General features: G+C 35.3%; 2 protein-coding genes across 4 annotated transcripts; one reads left to right on the top strand and one right to left on the bottom strand.

Moving 5' to 3' along the window:
• The first annotated feature begins 1,809 nt into the window (after positions 1-1,809).
• Positions 1,810-3,492, top strand: LOC141645971 (uncharacterized). The gene is made up of 2 exons (XM_074454113.1): positions 1,810-1,921; positions 2,406-3,492. Exon 2 carries the CDS (start codon positions 2,428-2,430, stop codon positions 3,133-3,135), a length of 708 nt encoding a protein of 235 aa, XP_074310214.1. The 5' UTR covers positions 1,810-1,921; positions 2,406-2,427; the 3' UTR covers positions 3,136-3,492.
• Positions 3,493-3,828: 336 nt separating this feature from the next.
• Positions 3,829-10,617, bottom strand: LOC141647321 (uncharacterized). Of its 3 annotated transcripts, none has more exons than XM_074455456.1 (9): positions 9,947-10,617; positions 9,680-9,755; positions 7,807-8,684; positions 6,321-6,818; positions 6,169-6,237; positions 5,911-6,069; positions 5,438-5,654; positions 4,999-5,343; positions 3,829-4,399 (listed from the first exon to the last, which is right to left on the bottom strand). In XM_074455456.1, exons 1-9 carry the CDS (start codon positions 10,457-10,459, stop codon positions 4,287-4,289), a joined length of 2,868 nt encoding a protein of 955 aa, XP_074311557.1. In that variant the 5' UTR covers positions 10,460-10,617; the 3' UTR covers positions 3,829-4,286. The 3 variants fall into 3 exon arrangements, with proteins under 3 accessions (XP_074311557.1, XP_074311558.1, XP_074311559.1); XM_074455457.1 differs by having other exon boundaries at positions 7,807-8,679; positions 9,684-9,755; positions 9,947-10,547; XM_074455458.1 differs by lacking the exon at positions 9,680-9,755 and having other exon boundaries at positions 7,807-8,679; positions 9,947-10,547.
• Between the last annotated feature and the right edge of the window lie 1,175 nt (positions 10,618-11,792).

Here is an 11,792-nt window from a genome sequence, read left to right as displayed (position 1 = left end):
ATATATATATATATATATATATATATATATATACTCTAAACCCTAGACGATAGCCGACCCTAATAGGCCTAATATCCTAATAATATGTAACAAGTTTAGATCCCGCGCAATGAATGCGCGGTATTTATAGAGTTTTTATTTGTATTACTTAATCAGACTAAATTAACACCTCATTAATTTTTCATATTTTATGTCATTATATTTTGATATGAGAAAAAAATTGAACTGTAAAATTATTCAAGAAAACTGAGTAAAATTGATCTGTTAAATAATAGTTTTATCTCATTAATTGTTCATTTTTCTCGTTATTGTATTTTGTTTAAAGCGAAAAAAATTAAAACTGGAAATTAATTCAAGAAAATTGAGTAATGTGCTGATTTTTTTTTTAAAAAAAAGGTATTTTTTATACCACAAAGCTAATGATTCCAATTTATAAATTCTCTAAATTTGTTTTCTTTAGAAAGTAATCAAAATAATTTATAGTTTTGTTTATACATAGTATGAATAGAATAAAATACATTATTTGATTAAAAGATTAATTTTAATGTAAAGAATTATATAATAAAATACATTATTATAATTATTAATTTCTTTATTTAGTAAATACAATTAAATTATCAATAGCTTCCTGATTTAGAAAGATGCTTTTTGGAGGGTACATCTATTCTTTTAGTAAATGGGGGGATAGGGGATGTTACGTAGTATGAAATATGTATCTAATGAATTTTTTTATACATTAAAGTCAGAGATTTTATTTTCTCGATTTTATCAAATTATTATAATAAATTTCCTTTTTTGTCGCGAAATTAATAATAATCGTTTATAGTTTAGTTTTGTACATAATAAGATGAGCCAAATACTTCTCTGTTAATAGCACAAATGAAAGATTTTTTTATTTGTTTATAATTTGGTAGCTATGTTATTTTATTTTAATTAAAGATGTATAATTTAGAGTTGATTGAAATTATTACAGTTTGATGAAAAGAATATTAATTTGATGAAAAGATTTAATTAATGAAAGAAACATTTATTTCCATATTTGAGTCGGTGTACTTTGGCGGGAAAAATTTTCAGAATGCCTATTCTCTTAGTAGATAGAGAATTCCTTTTGACATATATTTTTACAACAATGATTGAAAATTCCTTTGTTATATATGTTTACATCATATTTTACGGTGACATTATTGTTTTAGGTGTGACATATATTTAATTTTAGCAATGATTTAGGTGTAACATATATTTAATTATAGCAATAATTTTAGATTATATTTTTTATATTCTTACAGTATATTTTACAGTGACATTATTCATTTATGCGTGACATATATTTAATTATAGCAATGATTTAAGTGTAATATATATTTAATTATAGCAATGATTTTAAAGTATATTTTTTTACATGTTATAATGTTAGGCGGGAAAAAACGTAGAGACTCCTATTCATTTAGTAAATAGGGGATTTGAAAACATAATATCTTAAGAATTCACTGTGTTATGATGAGAGTAAATACGGAGAAGGACTGCTGGTTGTATGGAGTAGGATCACCGAGGCCCGAGGATGTGAGACAGATGGTGGACAAAATCAAGGATGAATTTTCGGGTAGCAGGAAGAGTGCTGCATTCATGCAGCAAAAGGGAAACGAAATGGGAAACGAAAGAGTCAAAGCGGGTATATGAATTTATGAAGGAAGTTTGGGCTTATGATAAAATGGGCCCGTCTTTTTATAAGATTAGTCTTATACAACAATTAGTGAAGTTGGATACATTATTTTCCTCAATTAAAATGCGCATGGCAATTCAACTGACAAATATCACCGAAAACCCTAAAAAGATTGAACGCAATAAAATCAAGGTTGTACACGCTAAGAGCCCATAATTACAATTACAATTACAATTCTATATGCAGAAAATTTGAAATCAGGTGATTATTTTTCCATTCTCTTTTTTTTTTTTTTTGTGAATTTCAGATTACTCCATGTTGATACTAATTAAAATTGTTTAGTCGAAAATATTGTTTGATCACCGAATTATAATATTCTCGTTAATTTGTGTGTACGATGACGTGATACATAAAATTCCATTATTATTTTTTGATGTTGTAAACTTGTATATACTCCATCATGTTGAATCTAATCGATTTCTATTCGTTTGTTTTATGCATGATACTTTACATGGTGACAAAAAGCGTGTAAGAAAACTCCTAACAAAGCAAATTACTCGTTTACCCGTCTAAGATAATTTAAATTACAATACTACGTGCTGAAATATTTATACATATCAATGGATTGGATTGGAGCGCGTGTTACCAAGGAGAACAGTCGATACTTGTTCGCTATGTCGTAAAAAAAATGTTTGAATAGAATTGTCTTACTTGTTGGCTAATTGGTTGCTGTTGTCTGCATTAGTTGATAGTGTCTGGTAGAAGTGATGAGTTTTAGGGGAGTTACAGCGGGTATGAAGCGACAACGGCCTGGTTCAAATGCAAAGGAGCTAGCCCCAGAGGAGAAGTCCACGTTCGAGCTAATTCATAGCACGGGCAATATGGGGATATGGCTGTGGAGTATTAAGAAAGAGTTGAAGAGCATTCCAGTTGACAAGTGTGTTAAGTTCCTTAAAGGCAGGGGTTTGATCAAAGAGGTGCCTGATGTTAACGCTACAGGGCGGAACAAGAAGAAGCTCATGGCTACGGAGTTTGAGCCCTCGAGTGATTTGACTGGCGGTGTGTGGTATCAGGACGGAGTGTTTGATACTGATATGATCGAGAGTTTAAGGAAGGTGTGTAAAAGTCTCATTAATAGACATAAGGTGATGACTGCTGACGGAATTTTGAATGCTATGAAGAAGTCTGGTGCTCTTCAGTTTGAGATGAAAATTGAACAGGTCAAGCAAATACTCGATACTTTGTGTTTGGAGAATGTGATTTTTAAAGTGAAGAGCAATGGGTTGGGGGAATTTGTTTCCTTTCCATTTGGTTCAGAATGTTATAAGCCCAGATTGAAGCAGAAGAAGACGGGTGCTTTGGCTTCGATACCTTGTGGCGCTTGCACTCACATTAACCAGTGTGATCCTAATGGCATTGTCTCCCCCGTAACCTGTGAGTATTACACCAAATGGTTGGAGACCTTGGATTTCTGACGGTTGTGTTACTCCTCGTCACTAATTCTGTCTTACCCCATTTTAGAATCGTTTTACTTTACTATAATTGCAGAATAGTGTGCCTTGCTTCAAACGAGTCTTTTTGGTCTGAAATAATAAGACGGGATTTTGTAACCATTTTACAGTTAAATGTGACCACTATTGAAAAACCAGTTACCATAAGCTGTAACATTGCCTATACCATTGTGGTTACATTTAACTATAAAATGGTCCGTCTGAAACAAGAATTTGTAATCGCTGAAATATGTATCAGATCTTGCAATTAGTTCTTGTCTGTGTTTGAATTGTCTGAACCCTGAAAAATTATGCTATACACAAGGTTTTGCTTTTCGCTGACTTTCCGTACAAGGAACATTGGACAATAGTTCATCGTTTACTGACAGCAAAAAAAAAAGAAGAAAAAAAGGAGGGTCATAGTTTGTAGGGCAGTTATACGGCTCACCAGATTCATAGTATCGCTTCTGGACCTTATATAATGATAGTAATAAATGAAGTGCACAAGCGTTATGTGGCTGTTACGTTATACACCAATTTATTTGAGAATTTGTGAAACCGACAATACAACAACAGTATGTCAAACATGAACCAAACAACCCAAGCCACTCCGATTTGGAATGCTTTCAACAATTGCAAACGAGAAAAGCAAATTTAATACCATTGATCATTCCGTTCTTTGAGCTGAAAATGCAAACTGAGAAATCTATATAACCAAATCAAAATTATGTGCGCGTTCATACAAATACTCTTTCTGGGAACATTTGGTTCTTAATGTAACCCGTCCTTGTGCATATCTCTATACCTGGACACTATGTTACAGATTGGTACAAAAGAATGGTAAACTCGAGTCTAATAAATAACAATATAAGAACTGAACATCATTGACGAGAATCAGGTTTCATCTTCATAAATTTGCCTAACTCAGAAACCTCAGTAGTGCCGTAGCATATATATAAATAGGCTGGGAAGCCAGCGCCTATATCTTCGATACTTCGACAGACCCCAACAATCCATGCATCGGCATCAGAAATTAGACCTCTCACATGGGTACAGCGGTTTGAGGCCCAAAATGTGAGAAGGGTTAATGCAGGATCACGACCATTTTAAGAAAGCATTTTGGAATTTATACTCCCTTAGTTGACTTGCACATGCGGCAATTGAGGAGGCTCGAAGCTAATCAGATTAGCCCACAGATTTGCCAAACGAAGAAAGTAGGGCGCTCCATTCCACGTAACTGTTTCCAACTCTGGTTCAAAGGATACACACAGCAGATTTTTTGGGTAAGATTAGTATCATAAAAAAAGACTGCCATTCCAAAACAAAAAAAAGGACTGTTTTTAAATCAATAATGCTTGGATATAATACTAAGAAACTGGCAACGCAATACCATATGCAAACCCCCGAGTCGAACACAAGAGACATTCGATATACTACTATCCAAATAACGAAGTTTTATAACATGCAAATACTAGTACATTCACCACAGAAGAACGAAGTTACACCTAATACATACGTTTGATGACTCCTTTCTACTCCCTAGTTTTTTTCCAAGGAAGCGTAACGCCAGTTTTATTGCTGATAGACGTCACACCCAATCATGACTCCCACTCTCAATGACTCTACGAGCCAAGTTTGTTGACACATTACCAAATCAAGGAGTTAATTGGTTGATGCACCTCGACCACTATAGGTGACGTTAATTGTTACCGTCTCAAATCTGACACTAGCATTAAAATTACCAAGGTAACCACCCTTATCCCCCTTCTCACAAACAGTCCAGTGTCATCAATGATAAAACAATATTCTTTTTGAGCTTGAAGAAGACTAATACTAAAAATTCTTTACCTGGAAGCATTTCTTGAGGCAATAGGGATAACTCACAAATAGACTTGGGCTGACCAAAAACACATTCATACACAGGAAGCACATCAAAATCACGAATATTCTTGATGGAGGCAAGTAGTGCCTTCGCGGGTTCATCACATCCATCACCAATATAATCTGATAAACTTTGTAGGGTTTCCTCCAACCCCGAGCTTGACCATAAATCACGACACTCATTCAAAAGACCCACAAACCGTGATGAATCTGACACGCTGAAGAGCATCCATGCCTTGTAAACTTTGGCTGACAACCCCAAGAGTTCAACAGCCTTATAAATTTCTCCAAGAGCTTGAATGTGATTCTGACCTGAAGTAGCCAGGTATATTCATTAGGGCACAATAGTTTTAGACATACATCTGTTATACATTGTCCAGCAGTCAAAATTACAGAGACTCCATACCTCGGGAATCTAATAAAACCTGGTGCTTCACTTTCATCTCTGATGCCCTCTTCCAGATCACGGCACCACTTCTCAACTCTTGAGCACAGACACCAATGATATTAGACCAAGTAGAAGCATAGCAACATTGCTCATCAGCTGATCCTAGGGATAGACTTTTCAGAATTGATATAGCATGTCTCAAAAGGTCGGCAGTAACCCTCCAGTCGTTGGCTGCCTAAATACAATTGTAAAAAATGAATCAAGCCACAACCAACAAAAAAATTCACAAAAAAGATTGTATATTTAACGTAAATTTTCATTTACTACATTGTAACGGAATAATTGAAAATAAGAAAGAACAGCAGCAACAATGTACTGTTCCTTTTTACGGAAAAGAGAGAGAAAAAAAATAATCCGTAGAAAACAACACAGATTCAGCACAACGATGAGAGGAACGTTTTTATAATTTCGTGAAAGCTGAGGAATCATACCAATTCCAATTTTTTTGATACTGAGAACTCTGACTCAATAATTTTAAACTTTGGTTCCTCCAGAATCTTGACAACCTCATTCAGACAACTGCTCTTATCCAGATATTTTTCTGAAACACTATGGGAGACCACACCTTCTTTGAGTAATTTGCGTGCATTCTGCGAAGGATGAGATCCAGATTATGATGAGCACAATAATGCAGACTAAGAGACAGTGAGCTGATTGCCTTTGAAGGAGAGGAAAAACAAATTACTAACCTGAATTTCATTATCGAGCGTTTCTGGTACCTCTGCTATACAATTTTCGGTATCCAGGCATCGAGCTTTCTAACAGTAAGGCAAATTCACAATTAGTTTGAAATTTCATCTCACTAATAGTTATGGAAAAGAAGAAAAAATATAACACTAACCTGTAATTCATCAACTTGACATGAAAGTAAAGAGCACAGGGAATTCCTCAATGCAGTATAAAGATGAATATAATCTTGAACATTCTGGGATACTTCAAGTTGTATCTGAGCAACACTTCCTGGAATAGCACTAGATGGCTGCTCTTCAACTCCAGCTTCTCGAAAAGAGCCTTTAAACTCCCAGAAATTGCTATCCCATTCATCATCCTCATCCAACGAAGGCGACTCTTTTTCTTGGATGTTATGCACCCCATCTTCAGCTAGCTCAACTTTGGAACCAACTGACTGAATACTCTGTGCTTGACTGTACAAATTTGTTATTAGATCATGGATGGAAACCACTGAACCCTGGCCACTGAAGCCATTTCCAGGGTTGGAGGTTTGTTTGTGAAACAATTCATTTGAATGATTCAAAGTCTCACTGGTTTCTTCGGTACTATCACCAAAAAGGGACAAAGGCAGGGCTTCTTTACTATTTAATCTTAGTGACGGCTTATCCTACAAGATGACATACGAACAAAAATGAAAACTTAGACCAGAAACTGTCAATAATCACATTCATCCCGTCATGTGAAGATTCATCTGGACCAAATAAAGTGACCATAACATCTAACATGAGATTAATTGAGATCCTCATCCCACACCAAATAAATAATGCATTAAAAAGTCTTCAGTTATAGGCTAAACACCAACAACAGTCTTTAAATCTGCCTCCCTCATCTTCAATGATGATTCATATGAGTAGAGAAACAAAACCATCATCAACAATAAATAATGCATTAAGAAAGTCTTTGGTTCTAGGCTAAACACACACTCGTCAGTTGTGTCGCTTCTTGAATGGTGATCCATATCAGCACAGAAACAAAACCATCGTCAACAAGAAAATGGTGGCCAACAAGAAATTGAACGGCTGGTGGCGTCACAAGTACATTTGTACTTCAAAAGCGATATTGCCAGAGACACAAGACTTCTTTCTTCTATGGAAACAAAAACTAAAAACGATACAAATAAAACAAGATACAATAACAACAATAAAATTCCCCCCAGCCTGGCAAATGGTGGGGTAAGGAGGGTTGGATATATGCAACCTTAGCCCCAATGTTAAAAAGATAGAGAGGCTGCTTGTGAACGACTCATGATGAAAACTGAGTCGAGAATTGCACTGAATGACCTGCTTCACAATTTTATTTTTTTAAAGAAATAGCCTGTTTACCTGTTTAGTGAGTCATAAGATCGTAATGCATCACAAAGATGAGCGGGTCTTTGGCTCCAATAGAAACAGAATCATGGAAGAAGCAACACAAATGAAAATAAACCATGCAAGAAAAAAACAACTGCCATGTATCTGTGATTTTCCCATTCTTTAACTGTCATGTGAGGGAGAGGGGATCACTAGCTTCTGCTTTAGACCAAAAGTTGATGAAAAATAAGTTGCTACACGACATTGATTGACAATTGTTTAATCAAAATCAAAACATATACTCACCTGTTCCCCCGTTTTAACTTCTTGAGATGCATCTATAAAATCACCAAAGTCATCAAAATCATCATCACTGTTAGCTGTTGAGGCAGCCATGGCAGCACTTAATTCTTTTTCATTACCACCGGATTCGACTTCAGGAAAAGCATCAAACATGAAACCATTACTTATTGATGAGGTATTCTTGAATCCAGCAAACATTTCGCTTGATTCATTAACAGCTCCTTGAGTAACCTCAAATAAATTATTGGATGGGAAAAGAAAACTGCTTGAATCAGGCTTTTGCTCAGCTGAACTTGAACTGGTAGCACTTAGTGTACTTCTATTATGAATCTCCTTTACTTCGGGAAAAGCATCAAACCCTAAACTACTTATCGTGACAGTTGTTGGCTTGAATTCAAAATCCGTTTCACTAGATTTGTTGTCAGCTTTAAGTGGTGCTGCAAATAAATTGTCAAAGTGAGGAAAAACACTCCTTGAACGAGGCTCGTGCTCAACAGAAATTTCAGATGTGCCACTAATTTCACCTCCATTTACGATCTTTTCACTTCCGCTAAAAGCATCCCATGTGAAACCATTAGTTCTTACACCGTTTGATAAACCAACATCTATCTCACTGGATCTATTACCAGCCACAAGTGAATCCACAAATACATAATTTGATTGAGGAAGGGAGCTGCTCGAACCAGACTTATGCTTGATTGAATTACTAGCACTAACACTTCTATTACCTATATCTCCAGCGCCAAGAAAACCATCAAACATAACATCCTTTTCACTGGATTTATTCATATCCTTAGGGAATGCTGCAAATAGGTCATCAGGTTGAATAGAGAAACCACCGAAGCCAGGCTTGAGCTCAGTTGAATTGGATGCATTCTGCCCTATCAAATAACGTAAACTAGATAAGTTTACAAAAGAAAAAAAGAAGAAGAAAAAAGTGTGCCCCGTCCTTGTGCACTCCCAACAAATTCAAAAATCTTTTATTAAACAAAAATATATCATCGGATGCAGCTTCACTCTAAGGCATAAATACTAACCCCCTTTGCTTGGATAAAGGGATTTGGAGGGGAAGGAAAGAGAGGGAAGGATACAACAATAGGAGAGAGGAAATGGGGACGGAAGGGAAAGGGAATGAAGCATGAGAGTTTCCTTCTAAATCTTTCCTATGTTAAAAGGATTTTGATTAGGCTTTGAAGAGGGAAGATGGATTCTCCGTTTCATCCCCCCTCCATTCCCACCATCTCCTAGTTAACCAAATAAGGGATTTGTATCTCTCCGTCTTCATACCCGCCTCCCTCCCCTCCCTTTCCCTCTAGATCCCCCAATCCAAACAAGCAAGCCCTGAAAGTACTCTACAATGATTCAAGAAAAGCCAAAAAAATAGTTCCTCTCAATAGTATACCCACACACGCCCAATTCAATCATGAAAAAGCAAACACGTGCGCATGCGCACACACACAGATATATACTTCGGTTTCATCCAATAATGATCAAGCCATTAACTTGAGTACCTTCTAAAATGATCAGTACCAGTATTTCTAATCAAAATAGCTAAAGAACTCCCAAGACCGCCATAAAGTACTCAAATTACTTGGGAGTATGAAATAAGAACTTGCCATGATCTAGAGGTTACATGTTCCCAGGACTTGTTTGAGATTACCATTAACAATTATTCAGTGAACTATTCTTAGTACTAAAGAGAAAAAAAGAGTGGAAAAAAGTGATGGTCTCAAGCTTAGAACATAGAATTTATAGCCGTCATTAAACGACCCACATGGTATCGGAAGAGGTGGTCTTAAGTTTAAGACGGTCTCAAATAATGAGATTTTGCGTAATCCTAAATAAATATTAGGATGATTAAATTTAGCAGCAATACCTGCCTGGTGTTCAAGTGGCACCACCACCACTTTCTCAACTCCAACTCCAGAGATCACACCAGAACCTCCATTACCCTAGCAACACACAATCATAATCAATACTAATTCATCAATATCGAAGATATCTTAGCCTATTGGTTAAGACGGAGGTATTGTGGACAGTAGCCTATAGACACCCAAAAGATATGGAGTACAAGATTTACAAACTTCAATTGACATTCTTTAAAAAAAAAAAAATACAAAAAGTTAAAACTTTTGATCATCACCTGTATATTCTGTTGCACAACATCACCATTCCCAGAAACCGCATCCATGAATTCCCAATCATCATCACCATCATCATCATCATCATCACCATGATCACCACCATTAATAAAATTTAAACTCGACCCGTTACCAGATACGATCTCCAAGTTCGGATCAACCCCACCATTTGATTTACCACCATTAGTATTATTATTATTATAATTAAAATTAAACCCATAATTAAGAAGATGATCAATTTTTCCACTTTTTGCAACATCAAAATCGTTATCTTCAACTTCAATTTGTCCAAATAATGATAAAGGCAAGGCGCCCTTGGGCTTACTGAACACAAAAGGGTCCGGATCGACCCGGTTATGAGACGGGTGGGCCGGATTGGAATTGGAGATAAAGGGGTGGACATTATGGGGAGATAGAGAGACGCCATTGATGGGCGGAGGTGGAGGTTGAGGATGAGCGAAGACAAAATCGCCGAAGGTAAAACCTTCGTCGTCGTCTTCGTTGTTGTCCGCCATTGAAGGACCACCAAAATAATTCAGATTTTTCTGGTTTGTGTTCGTCCTTTGATTTTGATGGGTCCAAATTAAAAGAGTCACTTGCCTAGTTGCCTGTCGGTGTTCGATCGTGATTCAATTTTTATACAATTTTTTGGGTCAATACTTGATCTTCAACTTGATTTAGGAGAGTAGAGTAAATTATAAAATAACTCTCTATTATAATATTTTATATTCAAATAACTCATTTAAAACAAGTTTTATACAAATCAATACCTTATTATTGGAACTAAATTTATTTTTATAATCTGATCAATTTACCCTTACTTATAAGTTATAACATAATCCCTACATCACCACTCATTTTCCATAACCGTTGGTCAACTCCAAACCTCTTCCAATACTAAATGAACAAAGTTTATTGTTAATTCACTAAAATCATGCACCATGTACGAAGTAGAATCGGGTATAAATTCGCCATTTTAAAGGATAACAGTAAATAGGTAGAATAGTAATTTAACATCTTAGCAAAGTGAAAAATGAAGGGGAAAATGACTTTTCCGCCGGAAAATGAAAAAATAATTCTAATACCGGAGAAGAGGAATTGATTTGTATAAAAAATCTATATATATAAAAGAGGCATTTTTCAGGCATTATTAGAGACTCCAACTTCAATGAAACACGTTAAAATAAATAAATAATTAAACGAAAGATTAAAAAAATTATTAATGATAAAATTTAAATAAGATAAATGATACTGTAAGATTTATAGATTATTGATTAGAGTTGTGCGAATTTGTGGATCGATTTAAACACCTTAGCAATTAGTGTTTAAGGTTGGTTACAATACAATTCTTAGTTGATATAATTTATTAATAATTATATATATTAGTTGGAAAGCCCGTGCGATGCACGGGGCTCCAATTAGGATTATCTTTAACAATGTGCATGTTGAATGTTCCAAGAATTTGTTGAACAACATATTGTAAACGTTGGTTTACATTGTCATGTTTGGTAGCAGAAGTCAACTAAACTAAATATAAAAAAAAGTCCAAATATTTTAAAAATTGGAACGTACAAAACTTCTGGTTGATTTAGTTGATTACTGCTGGATCTTCAGTCCCTGTAATGTAAAAGTTACTCTCTTTGGTATTAATTATATCAGTTGTATAACATCCAAAGAGACAGTTGCATTATTCAATTATGTAGTTACCTATTTTTATTGTTGTAGGCACCATCAGTTTTTAGTTAACATAAAACGGTATTGCCAAATGTGGTTTAATTCTACCAAAATAAACATGTGATAATCGAAGCAAACCTTTATGTGCTTCCCAAATTAGATTAACCTACAATA

The sequence above is a fragment of the Silene latifolia genome, chromosome 3 (genome assembly GCF_048544455.1).
Source record: "Silene latifolia isolate original U9 population chromosome 3, ASM4854445v1, whole genome shotgun sequence".
NCBI lineage: Eukaryota > Viridiplantae > Streptophyta > Magnoliopsida > Caryophyllales > Caryophyllaceae > Silene > Silene latifolia.
Note: the sequence above shows the minus strand (reverse complement) of the source record. Positions and strands in the feature narration are given on the sequence as shown.

Coding starts and splice junctions, on each gene's coding strand:
- LOC141645971 (XM_074454113.1), top strand. CDS start 2,428: ATGAGTTTTAGGGGAGTTACAGCGGGTATGAAGCGACAACGGCCTGGT.
- LOC141647321 (XM_074455456.1), bottom strand. CDS start 10,459: ATGGCGGACAACAACGAAGACGACGACGAAGGTTTTACCTTCGGCGAT. Junction 9,756..9,946: donor TTGTGCAACAGAATATACAG/GTGATGATCAAA, acceptor GTGTGTTGCTAG/GGTAATGGAGGTTCTGGTGT. Junction 6,819..7,806: donor AAGTTAAAACGGGGGAACAG/GTGAGTATATGT, acceptor GTCATCTTGTAG/GATAAGCCGTCACTAAGATT.